Genomic DNA, 23,458 nt, shown 5'->3' with positions numbered 1-23,458 from the left:
CTTGTCCCAGCTCTGCCATCCTCATGGGGACAAGGTGGCTGCAGTGGCTCCAAGCATCCCTGCCTCCCATTCCAAAGTCAAGAAGCAGAATCAGTTGTGGATGAGTTTTTCCTTGCATCATATGGGCCAAAACTGGGTGACAAGCTCTTTCTGAAACTGGCATGGGGAATGGAATACCGTGATTTTTTTACACAAGCCTGCATATATATATGTATGTACATACATGTATACATATATATGTATATATATATACACAAACATACACTTAGTGTGTATATATATATATATACACACACACATATTCTTAGTGTATATATATATATATATATATACACACACACACACATATACTTAGTATATGTATATACAGGCATATACTTAGTATATATATATATACACACACACATATACTTAGTACGTATATATACAACACACACATATACTTAGTGTGTATATATATATATACATATACACACACACACACACACAAACATACAGAAAATGAGAGCATATGGAAAGGTGCAAACTGGGCCTTCTTTTCAGACACTAGAATCTGGAAGGGCTTTAAGCAAATTTTTTTCGTATGTGGTAGTGGCTGTGTATATCCAATTTCTTTCATATTCCAAATTTCAAAAGATGGCTGCTTGAAACCTGCAGGGAACTACCCCAACTGTAATCAATGACTAACCTTAAGAGAACTCCCAGGATTCCCTTCCTCAGGAGTGTGTTCACAGGAGGTAGTGCTATGCAAGGTAAGACAGTCCCATAGCTTTCAAGCTGCCCTGACTGGCCCTATGACCTTGGCTAAGCCAACTCTCTTTGAGTTTCTGTGCTCATTTGCAAAAAGTGAAGGTTGGGGGAGATGGCATTTGTCACATGGGGCTCTGGACACCAATTCCTGGTATTTAAGAATTCTCAGTCAATGGTGTGTTTTTTTTTTTTTTTTTTGTATGTGATTTCATAAGTTTTGTAAAAGAACATTTTGTGGATCATCTGTCCGGCCACCTTAAAATTAAGTCTTACGTGTAATTCCAGTGTCTGCATTTGTGTTTGTATTTACAATCACGAGCAACAATACTGTCTCAATTGTCACAAGGCAATAAGGAAGGGTAGACCATGTGACAAATGCATGGTGAGTTGCATTTAGCAAAGGCTATATGACATTACAATGTGCTATGCTCGGGATGTTTCCCTGCGGTTAGAAACGAAAAGTAATGAAAGAATGAAGTTATTCCATCACAAACAGGGGATAAATACGCTAAACAGACAAGGAAAATCATGCCTGAAGAGTTCAGTGCCATGGTTACCGGGCACCAGGGATTTGAGTGCAGCATGTGACGTATCACATACATTAATGAGGTTACTTTGAACTCTGATTTTGTTTGTAGATTTGTTCTCATTTAATTTGAATTTTTATTTCTGTTTATCTTTGTATGGGAGTTATCAGTATAAGGAGTTCACAGGTGGTTTTATGTTTGTACATGTTTGAGTAGCATTATTACAAAACAAAAACTACTTAAGACAACATTGGAAGCATCTATGATACACACACACACACACACACACACACACATTTTTGAAGGATGGAGGTCCCAATATTAAATTTGAGGATGAACTAAAAAAATTTGCCTCCGCTCCCACCCCGACCTTCAGGGGTTCTAATTCCGGGAGAACAAAGTCAGACAGGCATGCCTGTAGGGGGCGGGGTCGAGGTTGGGGCTGGGGTCAATGGCCTTTGGAGGGAGAGGGCCTGGTGGTGGGGGTTCTGCTGCCCTCTGCTGGCCATGTGAATCACAGGCTCGCTCCTCCTGGGCCCGGAGAATTTGGAGGGAGCTTTTGCCCAGAGGTTGGGGGAAAGGGGGCGAAAGTGACCTTTATTGGCAGGAGCATTGCACAGAGCTGGGCCTGGACCCTTCTGATCCCTGGAGACCTAAACGGAATCCACTCTACAAGCAAACGTTGTCTCTGCTTGGGGGGTGAGGCTTGGATAAGGGATTCTGGAAGGAAGGCAGTGATCCAGGCGATTGAGGAGTTGAAGGGGGGGCGGGGTAGGTGACACTCCGTGGGTCCCCCTAGCGGCCAAACTGGGGGAAGGCTCTAGCGGCTTCTCCCTGGCCTGAAGGATCCAGAGCCTTGCCTGGGTTCTTGGTTTTGTACCTGTTACAGGAACTTCGCCTTGGTTACTCAGCTCCTGAGCATTCATTCAGAGGGAAGGAAGTCCCTTCGCCTTCTTATTCAAGATCTTTGTGACGCCCAAACTATGGAGGAGGAGAAAGAAACAGTTCTGAATCTAGGAGGACCTCCTCGGTACCTAGCAGACCCCTGGAGACCCAGAGCAGCCTCTTTCTCCCCCACCCATTGCTCTCCTGCTGCCTTCCTTCCTCTGGTGGGCCCTGTAGCCCTCCTGCCAGATGGGTTCCAATCAGGCACTCGTGGAGGTCACACGTAGGAAGGCTGAGTTTGGGGGTTAGGTGTCGGTTTATGGGGTATTGGACAACAATCTTGCAGAAATGCTCAAGTATTCAGGGGGCAGGCCCCTAAACCAATCACTGCAGCACCGTGGCTCAGTGCTAGAGCTGGACCAGGAAGACTGGGCCACGAGAGGGCTGCTGGGGCTTCAGCATCCAGGAACCAGTCGCACACAGCCTTGGGGCAGGCCCTGAGTGTTTTCCAAACTCTTTTCCTTCTACATAAATCAACCCCAACCCCATCTTTTCCTACTTTCTCTCTCCCTTGGAACCCAACACAGGGCCCAGCACCTGGTAGGTTGTGGATGGATAAACTGATAGGCAGGCCTTAATGCAAAGCTTTCTTGACCAGGACAGAGAGAAGTCGACCCTCTCCTCTTTCAGGGGGCTCGTGGCCCAGCCCTCCTCGGGTTGCTCATGCTTTGTTCATTTGGGGACACAGAAAACTCAACAGAGTCTCCCCAGCTCCATGCACATGAGTCTTCCCAGTGGGGCCCGCCAGGCCGGGCCTCCCTGCCGGCAGCTGAAAAGCCCTCAGAACTTCTGCCACGTCACTCTCTTCCCACGACAACACCGGCCCCACTTAGCAGACACTTGCTCCCAGCCTTCCCCTGTGAGGAACCCAGCTCCAAGTGGGAGCCCGGGCCAGAGGCAAGCCCCCAGCAAAGGTTCTGGCTCCTTGCCCCCTCCCGCGAGCATCTGGCCCTCTTCTCCTCAGACACATTGACCTTTGGATGACTGCGGACTCTGATTTCAAGAGAACCTGGAGGCCATCTGGCCCAAAGTGCCTCTCCCAGCCTAGCACGATGTGTAAGCTCACAGACCCTCACATCTCTCCTCCACCACCCACAGGCTGGGAGGTCTTCAGCAAGTTACTTAACCTCTCTGAGCTTTGTTTCCTCATCTCTAAAATGGAGATCCTAACAGTACTTTCTCATATAGTCCTCGTGAGAATCAAAGGAGTCGATGTCTGGAAAGTGCTTCACAAAGGGCTCAGCCGGCCTTCAGTGCTCAAGAAAGGGAATCAGTCCATCACTATCATCACTGTGGATTAGTGAGGTTTGTTAACCAGCTAACAGAGCCACTGCTGATCGATCCATGCCGTTCGGCCCCCAAAAGAGCCTCACCGACCCTGGCACACTGGCTGGGTGAGGGCAGTTCCAGCTCTCTGTGTGCCCGGAGCTTTGCCAGCATAGTGGGGCCACAGGAGAACTGGGTCCTCAAGGAAGAGGCAACCTCACAGGCAAGATAAGACTAATTCACAAAGCAATTAGCAAAAAATACAAGATAGCTTAAAAGTACTAAATTGTTCAGTGCAGACTATAATTGTGTTAATAAGAAGAACCCTTTGTGCAGCATTTTAGCATTTACCTAGCACTGGGAGATACATTGTTTCAGGTAATCCTGAAAACAAACCAGCAAGGGAAGTACTGTAATTGGCAGATGAGGAAACTGAGGCTCACGAAGGTGAAATGACTTGCTTGTGATCACACCACCAGTGAGCGGTTGACTCAGGAAGGACGTCTTCAACCGATTCTAACCTGGTCTGGTGCCAGTGGTGTGTGTGTGTGTGTAGATGTATGTGTGTGTCAGGACAGCGGGGCTGTGTGCATGTTTACGTGGTGGGTGCTTCTTCGGATATTTCCCTCACCCGGGTCCTGCTCCTCCATTCACCCCCAAGATGCCCTGTGGCCAGACCATCCTGTAGTACATGTTTCACATCTATTTGTGCTGTGTCCAGTGGCTTTATTCTGGGTCCCTTCTTCTAGGTGTGGTGACCTTTCAGAGCTGGATAGGTAGGTCTCTGAACCACCCAGAGGGCAGGGATTTTTGTTACCCTTATGACCCCAACGCTGCCCTGAGCCCCTCAGAAATAAGGCAGCAAAAGATAGGGGAACTAGTGTGGCTCAGGTCAGCCCACAGTGGGCCCCGGGTGCCAGGGTCAGTGCTGGTTAGATAGACCAGCAAAGCGGGGTTGTAGCAGCCCCCGGCGGGCCTCTCAGAGAAGCAAAGCCCCGCTCCCAAATCCATCCATGAAAGGGGTGGTGGAGGAGGCCCCGGAAGCAGGGCCACAGCCGGAGGGGGGAGGATGGAGAGCCGGCGGACCACAGAGCAGCTACATAAGACACGGTGTGATGGAAACTATACGTTGAACTTGAAGCCACAGGATCTGGGTTCAAGTTCCAGCCTCTCTGCCCCCTAGTGGTGCCACCCCAGCAAGGTCTTCACCTCTCAGCGTGCCTCGGTTTCTTCGTCTGTAAAACGCAGGTAATATGCTTGTAATCCAAAGCACTTGTCTATCGGAGTGAATTTCAAGAACCGTTGGCTCGGTTGTGATCACGTGATGTTCGGCATCCCGTACCACTCGTATTGCAAGACATCGCTCGTTTATCAAGTCAGAATTTATTAGAAATGTTTGCTCGTCTTGTGGAGCACTCGCAGAACAAGTCACTCCAATCCAAGGTTTTGCCGTAGTTACTTTGTAAAGCATTGCCTGGCACATAGTAGGCGCGATCAGACCCACATGATGACTTCTGCGGGCCCTGGGCACATTTGCTGTCATGGGCCTCTTCCTCCATAAAAAATGTTTAAAATTCTATTGTACAACTGTGCTGGTATAAAGATGAATATAAGCCAAGCTGGGTTATATTCATTGTTTCTTTCGGTTTTAAAAGAAATGAAAGCATTTTCATAGGTCTTTCAATGTATCATGACTCCTAAGCATCAGACCTCTAGCGCCTGGTGGGTAAACGGGCCCTGGGGCTCCATCATGTTTGCTAACATAGATATTACAGTGTCTCAGAAACTGCCCAGGGCTTTGATCTGTAAGGGTCACAGTCTTTCCTTTAGGAATGCTCTATCCATCTTCCTGTGGGTCCAACATTCCTGCCCTTCCGTTTTCGTACTGAATGCCATGCTTCAGTGAAAAGTTCTCCAGTAGGAGGGCGCCCTCCAGCTTCTTCCTTCTCTCCCTGGGCATCACAGAGAGGTGGGGCCGGCATGCTGTGCTGTGGGAATGGCAGCCAGAGATCAACCTGGGTGACCAGCTCCTTTAGACCTCAGGGCATGGGAAGTGGGCTCGGGAGGCAGGATGCCTTCTCCCTGCAGCCCTCAAAATGGTAGCAACAGTGAGCTCTAGTGCCCCCCTCCATGATGTGCCTGCCTCACCTGCCTTCCAAAGCCCCCCCCCCCCGCCCCCCGCCATCACATCCAGGGCAGAAGGCTTGTGTGACCTTCACATGTTTGTGTTGGTCTCATTTCACCCTCCTCGATTCAGACAGGATGTGAACCCAGTAATACAACTAAACCTGCAACTATCTGTAGCATGTTCAAGGTTAGGTTCTAGATCACTTCTGTCCATGGAAGTGCAATGTGAGCCACAAAGGCGAGCCACATATATCACTTTAAACATCCTAGTAAAAGGAAAAGAAACAGATGGAACTAATTTTGATGATCTATTTTATTTAACCCAATACGTCAAAATATTATCCTTTCAACATGTGGTCAGTGTAAAATTATTCCCGAGATACTTCCGATTTTTTTCATTTGACGTCTTTGAAATCCAACATATATTTTGCACTTACGGTCTTTCTCAATTAGAACGCTAAATTTTCATTGGCATACTTACCTGTATTTAGACTTCATAAAATTGACAGCTGAAAAAGCCGATTCACATACTTGCATTTTTCTAACCACACTTAAAATTTTTTAAATAACGGAATCAAGTAACGTAAGAAGTCAAGACATTTAAATGTAAATCAATTAAAATTTTAAAAAATGAAAAATTCAGTGTGTTAGCCATACTAGTCACATTTCAAGTGCTCAGAGACCATATGGCTGGCGGCTACTGAGTCCGACAGGGCAGGGCTAGATCGTGAAAATAGTAGAAGCAATAAAGCATGCCCTCGTGAAAAGAAAGTACACCTCAAAATGGATAAATAAGAAATTACGTATCAACCTAAACTCCCCAGCTCGGGCTTCCCAAATTGGAGTGCACAGAGGACTTAGGGAATTCGTAAGAACTGCAGACGTCCACCCCCCGCCCAGAGATCTGCCTGAGAAGGTAGGGGGTAGGTGCCGGAAGTGTGCATTTTGAGGAGACCCAAGGGCCACACTTTGAGAACCATGGCACGGTTAGCGGGCGTGCCGCAGCAGTGACGCTCCTGCACCATCCGGAACGCCCCGTCACACACACACATCCCCAGCCAGCATCTCCGGTAAGCAGGCACACCACCACCACGGTGAGGACACAGAGCGGCTCCAGAACACAGCAAAGCCAGCTGGTCCCCAGACCATGCTGAGCAACCTCCTGAGAACAAACTACACCACCTCTTAACGAGAAGGTGTGCAAAGCAGTTTAGAGGGCATGCCTCCCTGCGGTCTGGAGCCTGAAGGAAGGCAAATCCAGCCTGGCTACTCCAGAGCATTCAGGAAGTGACCCCTCTGCTGGCAGCTTATGTCCTCAATGGTGTTCCGAAGCATCAGCGTCCAGTCGTCACCCTTCCGCATCGGGGTGCAGCGTGTCCCCTTGCTCTCCAGGGCTAGGATCTCCGCAGGGGTCTCTGGGGTCAGCCCGGCAGCCAGGACAGCTTCTGGGAACTTGGCTGCAGAGGCGGGGGCCAGACAACACCGGGGAAGGCTATGGCATGGAGCAGGTGGGAACAGGAGGGCGGGTGGGAGAAGAGAGGGACAGATAAGGGAAGGAGAAGGCGAGGAGGGAGGAGAAGGAGGAACAGGGGAGAAAGCAAGAGAAAGAGACAGGCGCTTGGTACCTTGAACTGATCTCGGCAATGACACTGCTAGGGAAACTGCTCTTCTTTGTTGGAGGCCCAGCTCAACCACCACCTGTCACAGTGGCTGTCCCCAGAATATATCACACACCCTCCTCTGGGATCCCTGTTCTCGGGGCACTCTTCCACACAGCACCGGTCATGCTCAGTACAGCCATTTGTTCGGACTCCCATCTCCTCTGCTTGGGGGAAAGAAGGGCCCCTGAAAACCAGAGTACCCCAGTGACCCAGGAGCCCATGGCCTATACCTGGGCGGCTGCTGCTCTGTCTGTTGGTAATGGTAACTCACGGCCACGGCCGAGTGAGGGCACAGCAAGTACTTGTTCTCTTCCCAACAGCGAGCCATGGTCTGGGTGATGGCCTCATCCGACACTGACTCAGACGTCACTGCCCCTGAAAGCTGATGGGGCCCAGGGTCAGAGGAGGGGGGGTGGGAATCAGGTTTGGGGGTAACCCAGGGAAAGCGACCAGAAACTCACTACAAAACATAGCCAGGCAAGGGGAGGGTGGGTGATGGGTATTGAGGAGAGCACCTTTTGGGATGAGCACTGGGTGTTGTATGGAAACCAATTTGACAATAAATTTCATATATTGAAAAAAAAAAACAACAACAAAAAACATAGCCAGGCAACACGAGAGATTCAGATGAAGTCTTCAGACTAAGTAGCTCAGCTTCAGCTCAGAGAAAAAGCTGGTTCCCCAGGCTTCCCAGTTTTAAGTTGATTCACTCAGCTTGGGGGAAGGACCGTTCGAGTTTCAAGTCAGTAAATTTAGTAAGGATTAGCTCATGAATCAGCAAATTAGTATATATTCTTGTTCAACAAACCGACAAAACACAGAAGGTTAAGGGTAATCAAACATTCCTGGTGCCTTGTCTTTGGTGCATCCCTATCCTGTGGGTGTAAGAAACATCTTTCAGTCAGTTCCCACCCAGCTCAGGTAGCACCTCCTCCAGGAAGCCTTCCCCTTCCACCCACAGACAGCAGAAGACTCCCTTCTCACTGTCCCCTCAGTGTGGACGGTTGATCTGATCATTCTCTGAAAATTTACTGCATGCTATTGAGGTGCCAAACACCTTGCATATACTTGACTGCCGCCATAGGGTGTTATAAATCATTTGTACAGCTACCTGTCCCATTAGGGTTCACAGAAGACAGAGAAAGTATTTTCTTTATCTTTGTATTTCCAGTACCTGCACAGTTCCTGGATTACAGTAGATATTTTGAATGAATGAACGAATGAATGCTGTTCCAGCAGATGCGATGTTTTGTACGTGTACAGCCAGGGAGAGAATGAAGAAGTGTGGGATCTGGTGTCTGTTTCCATGGAGCACCTCATTTACATGAGGAGAAGGACTGGGGATATCAACACGAACCGTTAACCAAGTAAGTTGACCTTTGGTTGTATTATGGTCAGAATGTTTACGTCCTCCCTCCCCCAAATTCGTATGTTAAAAACTTAATCCCAACGTTATGGTGTTTGAAGGTGGGACTTTGGGAGGTGACGAGGTCATGAGGGTGAAGCCTTCATGAGTGGAATGAGTGCCTTTATAAGAAGAGGCCGGAGAGCTAGCTAAATGTCTCGCCATCATGTGAGGATACGACAAGACCCTGGCGGTCCGCCACTTCTACGAAAGTTGCTCTCGTCAGAACTCAACCGTGCTGGCACCGTGGTCTCAGACTTCTGGCATCCGGAACCGTGAGAGATAAATGTCTGTTGTTTATAAGCCACCCAGTCTCTGGTACTTTGCTATGGCAGTGCAAACGACGACAAGTTGCAGCACAAGAAAGATTGAAATTCCACTCTGGTCTGCGTGGGTGCCTAAACCCAGAGAACTGTAGCCAGTTCTGGGAACAATCCTTTAAGACTGACTTTGACGATGCAAAATTAGGTCACGGAAGGGACAGCTAAAGGGACCGGGAAGACTCAGCAGAGAAACAAAGATTCTCTTCAAGTATGGGAATCGGACTGCTCCCCAGTGCACAAGTCGGAAGGAGATTCCGGCTCAACATAAAGAACTTTGTAATGATTAGAGCTGATGTGAGCCAGTGAGGACCTGGTCACTGGATATACACACGGTCTGGATGACTTGGTGGGATGTGATAGAGAAAATTAAAGGCAATGTCAACATATGAAATCCTTTCTCTTACGTAAAATAAGTGGGCCATCACTAGGCTACATTAAAATAAAAGCAATCCTTCCCAACCAGATTCCTACCACTCTGAAGAAATAAAATTTCTCCTTTTCCTTAAAAAAAAAAAAAAAGCTCAACAGGCCTCTGTTCATACTGGATGGGCAAAGTGGCTTCCAATTGTTGCTACTACTGAAAATCGGCAATAATGAATTAAAACAATTAACAGCGAATGTATTAAGCCCTATATTTCCAGGCAGTATCCAACGTGTCTCATGGGCATTAATTGACGTAAATCTTCAACAATGCTGTGACAGGCATTCTCATTAGCCCTACTTTATAGACGAGTTTAAGAAACTGGCCCAAGGGGCGCCTGGGTGGCGCAGTCGGTTAAGCGTCCAACTTCAGCCAGGTCACGATCTCGCGGTCCGTGAGTTCGAGCCCCGCGTCAGGCTCTGGGCTGATGGCTCAGAGCCTGGAGCCTGTTTCCGATTCTGTGTCTCCCTCTCTCTCTGCCCCTCCCCCGTTCATGCTCTGTCTCTCTCTGTCCCAAAAATAAATAAACGTTGAAAAAAAAAAAAAAAAAAGCCCGGAAGAAAATTCATTAAAAGAAAAAAAAGAAACTGGCCCAAGGTTTCACAGCTGGCTTAGAGCCAACCCCTGTCTGATTTGAACCAATGCTCTCTATTGCCTCTCTTCATTCGACAAATCAGTCCCTGTAAAGAGACTGCAAAAGGGCCAGGCTCATAGCAGGTGCTCAAGAAACAGGTGTCCTCTTGCCTTAGACAGATTTTCAAGCCTACACTGGGTTTCGTGGTTACACCCTTTGCTTTCTCCGTGGGGTGCAACCGGGGACTGACCTTGCTATGCAGTTCCTTGGGTAGGCTCACGCTTTGGGTCCTTTCGAACTGCTCCATGAGGGCTCTTGTCACCTGACTGTTGGAGCCAGAGAGCAGCCAGAAGATTCTCTCCACGTTGTAGGGCACCTGGAAAGGCAGGGTGCCAGGGGCCACACTGATCTCAGTCCTTGTCCATTCCCAACCAATCAATAGCCGGGCCAGACCTGCACACTTTCCCACAGGTCCTACCTGAATGTCCATTGCTGATGCCAAGGTCTGTTCAACGGCCTCAGAAAGAGAGAAGTCGCCCTGCTGGACAGTCCTGTGGATGATGTCATTGCGGTTCACTGCCACGACAAGGCGGATAGGCAGGCCCATCTTCTGAGCAATGCACCCCGCTCAAGACAAGTGAAGAGAAGAACAAAAGTTTTCTCAGAGATGGCGCCCAAAGTACAAGAAATAAAATGAAATTCGGATAAACCGGACTCCACCAAAATTGAGAAACTTTTATGCTTTGGAAGATTTGTGTTTCAAAGGACACTCTCAAGAAAACAAAAAGGCAGCCCACAGAATGAGAAAAAAAAATATTTGCAAATCATATATCTAATAAAGGACTTGCATACAGAATATGTAAATAACTCTTCTGACTCAACAATAAAAAGACAAATAGCCCAGTTTAAAAATAGGCAAATGTCAGGGCGCTTGCATCGGTTAAGCGTCCAACTTTGGCTCAGGTCATGATCTCACAGTTTGTGGGTTTGAGCCCTGCATCGGGCTCTGTGCTGACAGCTCAGAGCCTGGAGCCTGCTTCGGATTCTGTGTCTCCCTCTCTCTCTCTGCCCCCTCCCCCAATTCGCACTCTGTCTCTCTCTCAAAAATAAATAAACCTTAAAAATTTTTTTTAATTAAAAAAATAAAAATGGGCAAAGGACTTAGACAAACATTTCCCTAGAAGCTATACAAATGGCCAATGAGAACATAAAAGAAATTCAGTATCATCAGTCATCAGGAAAACACAACCCCAAATCATAATGACATACTGTTTCACACCCATTAGGATGGCTAGAATCAAAGTATTGGTGGAGAAATGAAACCCTCATACATTGCTGGTGGGGATATAAAACGGTGCAGCTGCTTTGGAAGAGTCTGACAGTTCCTCAAAAAAGTTAAGCATAGAGTTACCATATGACCCAGCAATTCCACTCCTAGGTGTATATACTCGAGAGAAATAAATATAGGTCCACACAAAAACTTACACACCGATGTTTATAGCAGCATCATTCATAACAGTTTCAAAATGGAAACATTCCAGATATCAACACTAACTGATAAATGGACAAACAAAATGCGGTACATGCACACAATGGAATGTTATTCAGTCAGAAAAAGGAATGGAGTACTGATATGTGCTATACTATCGATGAAACTTGAAAACATACTAAGTGAAAGAAGCTAGACACAAAAGGTCACATATTGTATGATTCTGTTATATGTAAAATGTTCACAATAGGCAAATTGATAGAGACAAAAGAGATCAGTGGTTGAGTTGGGGAAATGAGGGGAAATGCAGAGTAGCTGCTAATGGGAATAGGGTTTCTTTCCAAGGTGATGAAAATGTTCTGAAGTTGACTGGGGGTGGTTGCACAAATCTGCACATATACTAAAAACTATTGATCTGTATACTCTAAATGGATGAATTGGGTTTTTTTTTCCCCCGTTTTTTAAATGTTTCTTTATTTTTGAGAGACAGAGAGGCAGAGAGGGAGAAACAGAATCCAAAGTAGGCTCCAGGTTCTGAGCTGTCAGCACAGAGCGCAACTCGGGACTCGAACTCATGAACTGTGAGATCATGACCTGAGCCGAAGTCAGGTGCTTAACTGACTGAGCCACCCAGGTGCCCCTAAATGCTCACTACTATTTGCAGAAGAGAAAATGGAGGTTCTGGGAAGTAGAAATGACCCACCCCAAGCCTGCCGAGTGGCACAGCAAGGATTGGAAAGAGGTCTATGTCCAGAGCACATGGTCTTGCCCCCCGAAATCAGCCTCCTGGAAGCAGCGCCTCCAGACGGCACCTCCTGGAGAGGCCCCTTGGGAGGACGGAGCAGCGCCCTTGGGCCACCCTGGCTGCAGTTCCTGTTTGCACGGGACAAATAAGGAATCCCTCACCCTGAGAGAGGGAGAGCCCAAAAAGGTAACGACATACTTCCAGGGGTGGCCTATCTCTGGCAGGTCGTCAAGAGGAGTTAGGGATCACCACCCCACCCCAACGTCACCCCGAACTTTGCGAAAGCATGTTCACATTCTGTTTCACTGGATCTGCACGTAAACGTCATGATATCCGTGTACGGCAGAGGAGACGTGGACCCTCAGTAGGACCCAGGGGCTTAAGCTGCAACAGCTGGTTCCCGATGAAGCAGAGGTAGGTAGGAACTACTGTGGTAGGCACTGGGGCACGTGCAGGTGGCATCATTCACCGGAGGGGGATGCACATGGGGAGCACGGTGGGCTTCACCCCGTGGGTGGTCACGGCGGCTGACCGATCCTTGCCTGACTGCCAGCTCCCCGTTCTCCCCATCCCCGTGTGAGTGGAAGAAGTCAGGAAGACTCCCGACCACTAAGACGCTTTCATGGTGTCACGTAAGCCATGCTTGGCGCCCATCGGAAGCGATGCCACCGACCGAACCATCAGAGACGGTAGTGCCCGTTACGAGGCAGCCTGGCAAGCTCATGAGGACGCCGGCTCTGGAGCCAGCCTGCCTGGACGGTACTTCCGGCTCTGCCGCTGACTAGCGTGTAAGCAGGGGCAAGCTGGCCGAGCCCTCCGTGCCTCCACTGCCTCATTATACAGTGGAGATGACAGGACTGTCCTCCTCAGAGGCGCACGTGAGGATTAAATGAGTTGCTACATGAGAAACACTGAGAGCGGAGCCTGCTAGGTAGTAAGTGCTGGATAAATGTTTATCATTATTCCGGAAGACGATTTTAATGCCACGCAGCGGTACAGCCCTTCACCCTTACAAAGTTCACCTACACACGTGAAGACTCACGTGCACTTCGCAGTAGTCCTGAGAGATATGATAAGCTATCCGATGTTGCTTTTATAGCGGAGCGGCTGAGTCTAAGGGACGGCCCCGTGGCCATGCAGCTGGGGCCAGAACCCCAAGTCCAGCCTTCTTTCCATCTCACAAGGTCCCTGGGGAGTGATTCTAGGAGTGGGAACACGGTGTGCCAGGTGCCCTCACTGTAGGCAGCTGGCCGAGGCTGGGAGCAAAGTCCGTATCTCTGGAAGAGGGAGCTGCCAGGCCAGCACAGAGGTGAACTTTGATCTCATCTTCCCACATTCTCCTGAGCGGGGTGAGCCCATCTTTCCCTCCTGCAGCAAGAGGCCGGGATGTCCTCCCGGGGAATTAGGGGGAAGTTTGCTGAGGGCTTGCCTGTCACCTTCAGAGCCAGAGCGAGGACTCAATCTTCCTCCTCATAGTTGCAGCCGAGGGGGTGGCGGGAAGGACTAGGGCCAAAGGCATTTTTCTGGAAAGCCCATTTCTGCCCAGGGGTCTCCTTACCTGCAAGGTTACCTGCGGCCCCTGTCGGTACAACCACCTCCACGCGGGGCAGGGGGTCCATGTCTAAGGATGACGCACACTGGAAATAAGCGAAGAAGTGGTGGGCCATTTGCACGAGGACCCGGGACCAGTTGATTGAATTCAGGCTCATCAGGTTGTGCTTCTTGACAAAAGCCACGTCAGCAAACACAGCTTTGATCGGCTCATCGAGCTCATCGCTGTTGCCCTCCACTGTCAGGGAGAGAGTGGGGGGTGGCTCTCAGGAGCATGAAGAACCCCCGGGTGGTCAGCACTTGCCTGCAACAAGGCCCTCCCACACTGGGCCCATCCTGCCGGGACCTTCACTCGACCTTCGGTTTCTGCTCTCCCATGCCTTGGCCTGGCTTCTTAGACGCAAAATTAAGCAACTCAAGGAAAGAAACCATATCTCGTATTCTTGTGGTCAGGTTTCCAACATTTCTACCACTATGTAAGTTAGGCATATAATGTCAGCCTTCTGGGATATTGGGAAAATGACTCCTCTTTGTAATCCGTGCCCACCTTCCCTGCTCTTTAGGAACAAGGAGAGATGGTTTATGAGGTCGTGAGGTGGCAAGAGGCTGATCCTTTCTTCACTCCACAGTCCTCTACCAGCGGGTGGGGGTAAAGAGTCACTGTTGCCATACGGTCTGCCCTTCTTCTCTCAGATCACAGAGAGGCATTCTGTTCCCTGCTCCTACGTGGTAGGGAAGCTGGCTGGCATGGACCTTTCCTCCATGAGCTGGGTGTGTACCCCATTTAATTTATGGATGAATTGCTCATTAAATTTATGGGTGAGTTGGCGACTAGTCCAAGTTGCATTCCTCAATCCAGCCCAACTAGCAATCAAGCCAATATGGATCTCTTATCTGAAACCTGGGTCTATTTCTCCTCTGGATCCAAACTTGGGATTTACCGTGGGAAGTGCCAGAGTAGGCACTGAGGTTGTTATTCATCCCACCCTTCGCACTGAGTAGCAGCAATGAGGCTAGGGGGCTGACTCTAGATCCATGCACCAGGGGATGTGTGCTGGAGTTCCAGAAAAAATTCACTGCTCTTAAGACAGAGCCACAGGAAGAGAGACTTGGCTACATTAAGTAAGCACTACATACACAAGGGGGAAGGAGCCCTAGGACTGGGGAAGGCAGAGCAGAAAATACAGAGAATCTGGGTCCCTGTTGAGGGACTGTTGAGTCACTGAATCAACTATTCAGGAGCCCCGCCCACCTCTAGACTTCCAGTTATGTAAGCTGGAAAATATTCTTGTTCAAGCTGGTGTGAGTTAGATATTCTGTTACATCTGGCCCCAAATATCCCAAATAATGTGTAACTAGCACTTGCTGATTACTCTCTGCTTAAGAGGAACCAAGTATAGGGGCACCTGGGTGGCTCAGTTGGTTAAGCATCCAAATCTTGCTTTTGCCTCAGGTCATGATTCCAGGGTGCTGGGATCGAGCCCCACGCTGGGCTCTGCTCTGACAGCAAGGAGATTTCTCGGGATTCTCTCTCTCTCTCCCTCTCCCTCAGCCCCTCCCCACCCCCACTCATGCTCTCTGTCTCTTTCAAATAAATAAATTTAAAAAAAGACATTCTCTTTAAAAAAAAAAAAGAACCAAGTATGAAATATATATGGAAATTAATGACTTTATTTTCTTTAATGTTTTATTTATTTTTGAGAGAGAGAAACAGAGCACAAGCCAGGGAGAGGCAGAGAGGGAAAGAGGATCTGTGCTGACAGAGGAGAGCCCTATGAGGGGCTCAAACTCATGTACCTCGAGATCATGACCTGAGCTGAAGTCGGAGGCTTAACCGACTGAACCATCCAGGTGCCCTGGAAATTAATGACTTTATAAAACATCAGTGTCCAACTCACAACAATCCAGGTGGTCCATCCCTACTCCCTGAGCTCACTGGTCTAAGGGAAAATACATATCCACTGTTAGCTCTGGAACTAACACACATCCTCCTAGAAACCAAATCAGAAGACTCCAGAAAGGAAAGGAAGAACCTGAATGGTGCTATTTAGAAATAAAAATTAATTTCTCTAAAGTCTGCTGCCTTATTTTCTTGAAGCTCAGAGCATGTACACGACAGAAATGCCCCCTTGAGCTCCAGCAATAATACATTTATGACAGATTTGCACTCAATACCATTGACATTTCTACCATTATTTTACAAATGGGCACCATTCTCCACCCCATCGTCAGGAACCAAGCTTACATACGAGTCGTTTTTTTAAATTTATTTTTCTTTTTTGAGACAGAGAGAGAGAGAGAAAGAGAGAGCAGGGGAGGGGCAGAGGGAGAGGGAGAGAACCTTAATCAGGCTCCCTGCCAAGCACAGAGCCTGACACGGATCTCGATCTTACAACCATGAGACTATGATGGTGAGATCATGACCTGAGCCAAAATCGAGAGTCGGACACTCAACCAACCGAGCCACCCAGGCTCCCTAACCCCCATGCCTTTAGATAAAAGTCTTCCAAAATCTGGTACAAGGCAAGAAGGGAGTAGTTGGCAGACAGAAATACAAAAGGTTACTCTCTGCTTTGATTCTAGGCAAAGACAGCCCTGGACCCATCACTAGCAATTTCAGTGCTTAGGGTATAACAGAGACCCTCAGGAGCCCAAATATCATACATCAAAATTTTGCAATGAGTGCAGAAAAACGCAGCCAAATACGGCCAACCACCAAGGCTAATGTGTAAGATTTTGCCAACACCTGCATTAGCTAAACCCGGAACCTTTCACTGGGATGTGGATGTGCTTGTTAAAGGGAAGAGTAGAAGGGGCTTTTTGCTTACTTCTGAACAAATGGACAAAGGCTATTCATGCTACTCCCATGGGGAAGGTTTCTTTGCACTACGCTTTGCTCCTTGACAAAGCCCGTGTCCTATGCAAACATGCTCTATGGGATCATACCAGGAGACCAGGCGAGTTGTAGGAGGACTGTCTTCTGCCACCACATTTGCTCTCCTGCCGGGTGAGTGACCAAACGAGACCAGACCACTGGGACAGCTTCCCCAAGGCCACGGTGTATACAGTGTACAAAACCTCACCAAGACCCCTACTGCTCATATCCCCGCCCCTACTTTGGGGCTACCTGGGGTCTAGCTAGGTGTGAGAAGTGGAAATAAAAGTGTTCGGCTCCACTCAAGCTCACCCCACCCTTCCACAGTCTCGATTTCTAAAAAGTAGATGTCCTGACATTAAAGGAGATCGTTTTTTGTGTTTCTGCAAATACAAAATGCCCAAATTCCTGATGTGGCTCAGGAAAGGGCGTCTCTAGCAATGGGTACCACTAACTGATTTCCTATTTTAAATACTTAGACCTGCTGGGGTGCCTGGGTGGCTCAGCCGGTTAAGCGTCTGACTCTTGGTTTCGGCTCAGATCAGGTTCTCATGGTTCACGGGTTTGAGTCCCACATCAGGCTCTGCACTGAGTGCATAGCCTACTTGGCATTCTCTCTCCCTCTCTCTCTTTCTTTCTCTGCTTGGGATTCTCTCTCCTTCTCTCTCTGCCCTCCCCTGCTCGCTCACGCTCTCGCACTCAAAAATAAATAAACATTTAAGAAATAATTATTTAACATATGCTTGTGCCCTCTAAACTTCCCGTGTCCTGGAACAAAACCCAAGTCACTTGGCTCAGGCGAATGGGTCTGGTGGCTGCCTGTATATAAGGCACCAGGAGGTTGAACCTGCATAAAGGTGGCAATCTTTGGATTACGGTTTTCAGCCTACACTTCTTAGGTTGTACTGACAGTATTGGTCTGTGCACTTGTCACCTCCAACAGCTTATGAAACCGTGTTGCCAAGAGCTTGCCCAGAGCTAAGTCAAGGCATATACCAACCTCATAACGGTTGAAGGAAGGAAAGGACAGAGAAAAGGCAGGAGGAAGGATGATCGACCAATCAACTGACCATTTTATTCCAGCTCATCTCCCCAAACAGACCCCCCATGAGGCAGGGCCACGCTTTCCCATCCCAGCACTCACCTCCAAACACATGGACGTTCTCCCTCAACACTGTTGTCATCTGGAGCTCTTGAATCTTCGTGCAGTGGCCCTTGGGCAGCAGAACGATGATGTCCATGTTCTTTACCCCTTGAACACTCTCAATGGCAGCACTCCCTGTGTCCCCAGACGTTCCTGGATAGGAAGCAAAAATAACCCTCTTCTTTAGAACAGGGGAGACAGAAAAGGAAAGACGTGGCCCCTAAAGCATGGCTGCCATGTGAGACAATGTCTATTTCAAATACCTGAAGAGTAGGAACCTAGTACTTAATCTGGGGTCCATTAACCTCCTAGAGATCCAGGGATAGAAATCAGGGCACCTGTGCACTTGGTACCATATAATCTTACATATTTTGTGTACTTAAAAAAATTATTCTTTGAAGTCTCCATAGCCTCTCTCAGACTGTCAAAGGGGCCAATGGCCCAAGAAAAGGTTATAAACCCTGCTCTAGAAGAACCAGTAACACACCCTCCTTGAGAGACATCAATGACGGGCATCCTGTGGATGGATGCGGGCAAGTCAGGGCCCCCAAGGGGCTCACCTACGACCACAGTGACGTGCTTTTCCTTCTTCTCCAGGAAGTATTGCAGGAACTGTGCTGTACAGCACAGGGACAGGTCCTTAAATGCATATGTGACGCCATGCCACAGCTCCAACACGTTCAGCCCATTCCTCAACCTGGACAGATGGACCACTTCTCTGTGACGGAATCTGCTGAAAGCTTGGTCGATCAGACCTATGAGGGGAGAGGGGTTGGATGGTGGAAGAAGGGCATTATCTCTTCTACAGGTTCTCTCTCTTGTCTCTTTACACTTTTGAATTTGAAGTTCCTATCTCCTGCTACCAGATGAGAGGACAAAAAATGTTTACCCCAAATGATACTGTATATGGATATAATTGCATAATCTGAGAAAGAAGTCTGAAAAGACATGAACCACACTGTCCATAGATTCCTCATAGTGATGCGCCCCAGAGAAGAGAAATGACACTATCAGACTTCCATTTTTTATTGTGTAAACGTCATTGTTTGATTTCTTCCGTGTGTGTGTGTGTGTGTGTGTGAATGCCAACAGAAGTTTGATTAAACAATTGTGCAACAAACAAATCCATGTCTCATCTTTTCTAATGTTCCTTCCTTAAAAAAAATTTTTTTTGACGTTTATTCATTTTTGAGAGACAAGGAGGGACAGAGGGCAAGTGGAGGAGGGGCAGAGAGAGAGGGAGACACAGAATCGGAAGCAGGCTCCCATCAGCACAGAGCCCAACATGGGGCTCGAACCTATGAACCGGGAGATCATGACCCTGAGCTGATGTCAGAAGCTTAACCGACTGAGCCACCCGGGCACCCCATAATATTCCTTTCTAAAGAGAGGTTGTTCTTTATTTGTTTTTCCTATACTAAATCTCACATCTGTGATACCGGAACCTTGGATGGTTTACATATAATCCTACCTAAGGCAGGCCATCTTAGGTAATGCTTCTCAAACTTTTCATTAGCAAACCAATCACCTGGGATCTTTAAATGCAGATTCTGGTTCAGTAGGCCTGAAGAAGTCTGAGAATTCTGATTAAGTGCCCAGGCAATGCCATCACTGCCATGAGACCACATTTTGAGTGGCCCTCTTCTTCCCAGCCCCAAGCTCTCACCATTATATTGTGATTATATCACATGTTTGACCCATGGACCAGCAACACTAGTATTTTCTGGACATTTGGTAGGAATGCAGAATTCTTGAGCCTACCCCAGACCTACTGAATCAGAATCTGCATTTTAACAGGATCCCTAGGGCAACCCATGGGTATATTCCAGTTTTGAGAGGAGCTGGTCCAGGATACTCTCAAAGTCCCTTCTAAAATTACCATTCAAGGCAATAAAACAGCAATCTGAGGGTCTAAGCGCTTTACATACAGGCAGGAAGCATCCCACTATTCAAGCATCTCAGGATGTTGGTGAAATGTCTAGTCTTGAAAAGGGTTTTGAACAATAAATGAAAGGGAAAAATTCTCTGCAGATGCCACGGGACATTTCATTTTATTGGAGATGGAAGGTGGAATGGAATGGATGAACTCTCTGGGGAGATTTCCATTTCTGGGATTCCAGAATCTGGAAAAAAAATCCGAAGTTTGGGAAATAGGACTAGAAACCTCCTAGGAGTTAAGTGATGGATTTGCAGCTCTGTGGGGGAGCTGGCTTGGCTGGGGAGTTAGGTGGGAGAGTAGGGAGGCTGGGGGGTGCTCACCATTTAAGACATCTCTTGGAATGAGCTCAGGGCCAATGAAGAGGGTGCACAGCTCCTTTACCAGGCCAGGGTAGGACAGCGTACTCCACTGACGCAGGGTCTCTGTGCTCAGCTGGGGGAGCTCCTCGGGCATGAAGAGACCCCCATCAGGAGCATAGCCAGAGAAGAGGGCTCCCTCAAAGTCGACCCGGGGGGCCATTCCCCGAGTGCTGATGTACCGCATCCCTGGTGGCCTGCAGAGGGAAAAGTCCCAGAGGCACCTGCTCTCCAAGCTCAGTACCCCACAGAGAGAAGCTGAAGCATACACAGCACCCTCGGCTAGCCCCTAGACCACGACTCATTTGGGGTAGGCATCCCAGACTGAGAGACTGGAGCCCTGTTGAGTCTCATGCCAGCTTCATCCGGAACTGTCCACATCATGGCCTCTCCAATCCAAAGGAGGCAAATTCGCTGACCTTGGGAAAGGGGATCCTGAGGCATTCGAGGGAAGGAGAAGGCTTGTGGGTCCTCACTGTTGAGGAATAAGGGAACTGGGGAAAGATAATAGCAATAATAAAGCAACTGCCATTTTGATAGCCCTCTTGATAAAGAGAGGACCACCATTTTGAGAAATGTCTGGGTCCACTTCTGTTCAAAATATAGCCACCTTCAATGGTTTTACAGCATTGTTGCCCATAACCTAGTGGTTCCTCGCTCTGGTAGTTTGTTGGGATCAACTTGGGAGCTATAAAAAAATATTCCTATCTGGGACCCTCCCCGAATCCATCAAATTAGAACCCCTATATGAGAACTCCTTGGGTGAGTCTATCGTGCAGCCAGGGTTAAGAATACAGGAACCAACTTATCCCACTTTGCCCACGACGTTCCCAGTTTTAAAACCGGAAGTCCCCTGTCCCAGGAAACCCCTCAGTGGTAGACAAACTAGAAGGATTTGGTCAAGCTAATTGAAAACCAGTGCCCTACTTCTCAGCCTAACCCTGGAATAGTTAGAAGTGCTGACAAGCTACCCTTAATACTGTCTAGCTAAGGCTGACTGGCCCTGGGTGGGTTCAGGACGCTGACTGGGGCTGTGGCCAGGGGGAGTGCCCAAGGGCACCCAAGGCCTAACTCTGGTTACAATGTCACATCGGTTAGTTTCTCAGGAGCCGGGTGCCATGTTGAGGAGCTGAGCTTGAGCTCTGAATACCTTTCTCTGGACCATGACAGTGAATTCAGGAGGTCTGATTTTAAAGCCCCAAGGCCAGGAAACAGTTCAGGAAGGGCCCAGCGAGGCGAAGAAATTTTCTGATAAAGGGCGGGGCAGGGCCGGGACTTGGACCCCAGCAGCTGAGTCTCTGCCCTCCGAGCCCAGACTGGGCCCCTCAGGGTGGAGGCTCCAGCAGGCTCAAGGTAGGCCCCTGCCTGTCTAAGGTCACCGGGCACCAGTCTTCGGCTATCCAGGCCGTGGGTCAGGGAAGGAGGTTTTGATAAGGTCTGCAGGATAAGGCACACTCCCAGCCTCTGAAAACACTTCTCAGTGTCCGAGTACCGCAGAGCCCCTACGGAAGGCTCCAAGCCTCGGAAACCCTCGACCCTCCCAGGTCCTCCAAATCTGAGCACAGTGCCCCAACTAGACTACGGAAGGGGGCAGGGAGGCCGACACAGCCACGCGGAAGTCACGGTTGAGCGAAACCGACAGAAGTTCAAAAGCGCAGACAGACCGCTACCGATTACCGCGGGGAGGGCGCCTCAATTCGCCAGAAGCCGACGCGGGTAGGAGATCCGGCCTGGGAGGGGGGAGGTTCGGCCGCTGGGGCGGGGTTTGGTCACCGCGGCGAGCTAGCGGCGCCACCCCGGATCCCGGCCCGGAATCGGCTGGCTTGGGCCGGGTGGCGGGGGGGGGGGACGGTTACCGGGTCCAGGACGCGGGCGGCGGCGGCGGCGGCGGCGGCTGGCGGGCGGCGGGGCCGGGGCTCGGCCGTGCGCGCTGGACTTGGCCGCAGGCCTCAGGCTTCTGCGGGCGAGTGAGAAGGGCCGCGGGGGAGTGAGGCCGAGCGCGGAAGAAAGCGGGGCGGGAAGAGGGGGAGGAGGGCGCCAAAGGGCACGGCAGTGAGGGAGCCGCTCACTTGGCATGTTTTTAAGGCACCTCGCTAATCACTTACATTCAGTCTCTTAATCTTCATCGCAGCCCTGGAACCTTATTTTTTCAGATTAGAAAACAGAAGAAGATGGAAAGAAGAAGCCCTTAACTTCTTTGGGCTTTATGCTTCTCACCTGCAAAATCAGACGACTGGACAAACTCCTTGTTCCTGAGACTGGGGCTAGCACATTAGGAATTCGGAATCCACAAGGACACATGGCATTGTTTTAGCTCGACTGTTATTTGTCAGAAAACACTTTTTAGTAAGTACAGATCTAGTCTAGAGTGAAGTGCCTCCCCAAAGAATTTTTTTTTATTTTTTTATTTTTTTATTTATTTATTTTTTTTTAACGTTTATTTATTTTTGAGACAGAGAGAGACAGAGCATGAACGGGGGAGGGTCAGAGAGAGGGAGACACAGAATCTGAAACAGGCTCCAGGCTCTGAGCCATTAGAGCCCGACGCGGGGCTGGAACTCACAGACCTCGAGATCTTGACCTGAGCTGAAGTCGGCCGCCCAACCGACTGAGCCACCCAGGTGCCCCAAGAATTTTTTTTTTTTTAAAGAAGCAAGACACTTGAAAAACTCTCCTCCAGATATGGCAAATGCCCCTGGATTCATATTCGTGCTTCTGGGTCCCAAGCCACTTTGGAGGCAAAGTTTGCCGAGCTGGACAGATGTCAGCTAAGATTTAGTCTGTGCCTCTGGGCTGGGCCTGGTCAGTGTAGCAGGCCCAGCTGGGACTCATGGGGACAGTGGACTTGGATGGCTGCCCTCCTCCTTTCTTCCTCCTATCTATGACATTCTCCTAACCCTGTGGTCTCTGCTTACTCAAGTTACCTCTCTCCAAACTTTGGCCCACACGTGCTCATTTGACATATCTACACGAGTCCACGTACCTGCCATTGGCCAACTCTAGTCTGGATGGGTCTCAGATTCCAGAAAGAGAGAGTCTGACTAGTCCCTGTTCAGCTAATGGACGGTGGTCATGGAGTTCACATATATGCCAGGGAGACATTCCCAGAGAAGGATACAGGCCAGGCAAAACCCCCAAGGGTATCCATCCCTTATATCAGGTATACAAAGGCCAGGAAAACTGAGGCACCTGGCAAAGAGGCCCTAAGACACAGCTATGTTTGTTACAATGCTCGTGACCAACAGGATGGAGTTTCAAAAACTCCACAAGGACAAAAGTAGCTTCCACAGAGTTCTCCCACCAGGCCAGACTCCCAGAGGCCTGCAAGACTTCTTCATTATTCTGTAAGCAGAAGGGGAG

The 23,458-nt window shown here is 48.9% G+C and overlaps 1 protein-coding gene across 2 annotated transcripts; it reads right to left on the bottom strand.

The window, feature by feature from the left end:
• Positions 1-5,942: 5,942 nt before the first annotated feature.
• On the bottom strand, positions 5,943-21,726 carry THNSL2 (threonine synthase like 2). 2 transcript variants are annotated; one of them, XM_047069577.1, is made up of 8 exons: positions 20,063-21,726; positions 18,364-18,558; positions 17,804-17,956; positions 13,792-14,022; positions 10,478-10,626; positions 10,250-10,375; positions 7,507-7,658; positions 5,943-7,107 (listed from the first exon to the last, which is right to left on the bottom strand). In XM_047069577.1, exons 1-8 carry the CDS (start codon positions 20,283-20,285, stop codon positions 6,882-6,884), a joined length of 1,455 nt encoding a protein of 484 aa, XP_046925533.1. In that variant the 5' UTR covers positions 20,286-21,726; the 3' UTR covers positions 5,943-6,881. The 2 variants fall into 2 exon arrangements, with proteins under 2 accessions (XP_046925533.1, XP_046925534.1); XM_047069578.1 differs by lacking the exon at positions 7,507-7,658 and having other exon boundaries at positions 6,882-7,107.
• Between the last annotated feature and the right edge of the window lie 1,732 nt (positions 21,727-23,458).

This window comes from Lynx rufus, unplaced genomic scaffold (genome assembly GCF_022079265.1).
Source record: "Lynx rufus isolate CCGP_SWC_20201006 ecotype Redwood Valley unplaced genomic scaffold, mLynRuf1.p SCAF_8, whole genome shotgun sequence".
NCBI lineage: Eukaryota > Metazoa > Chordata > Mammalia > Carnivora > Felidae > Lynx > Lynx rufus.
This window is presented reverse-complemented; position numbering and strand designations above follow the sequence as displayed.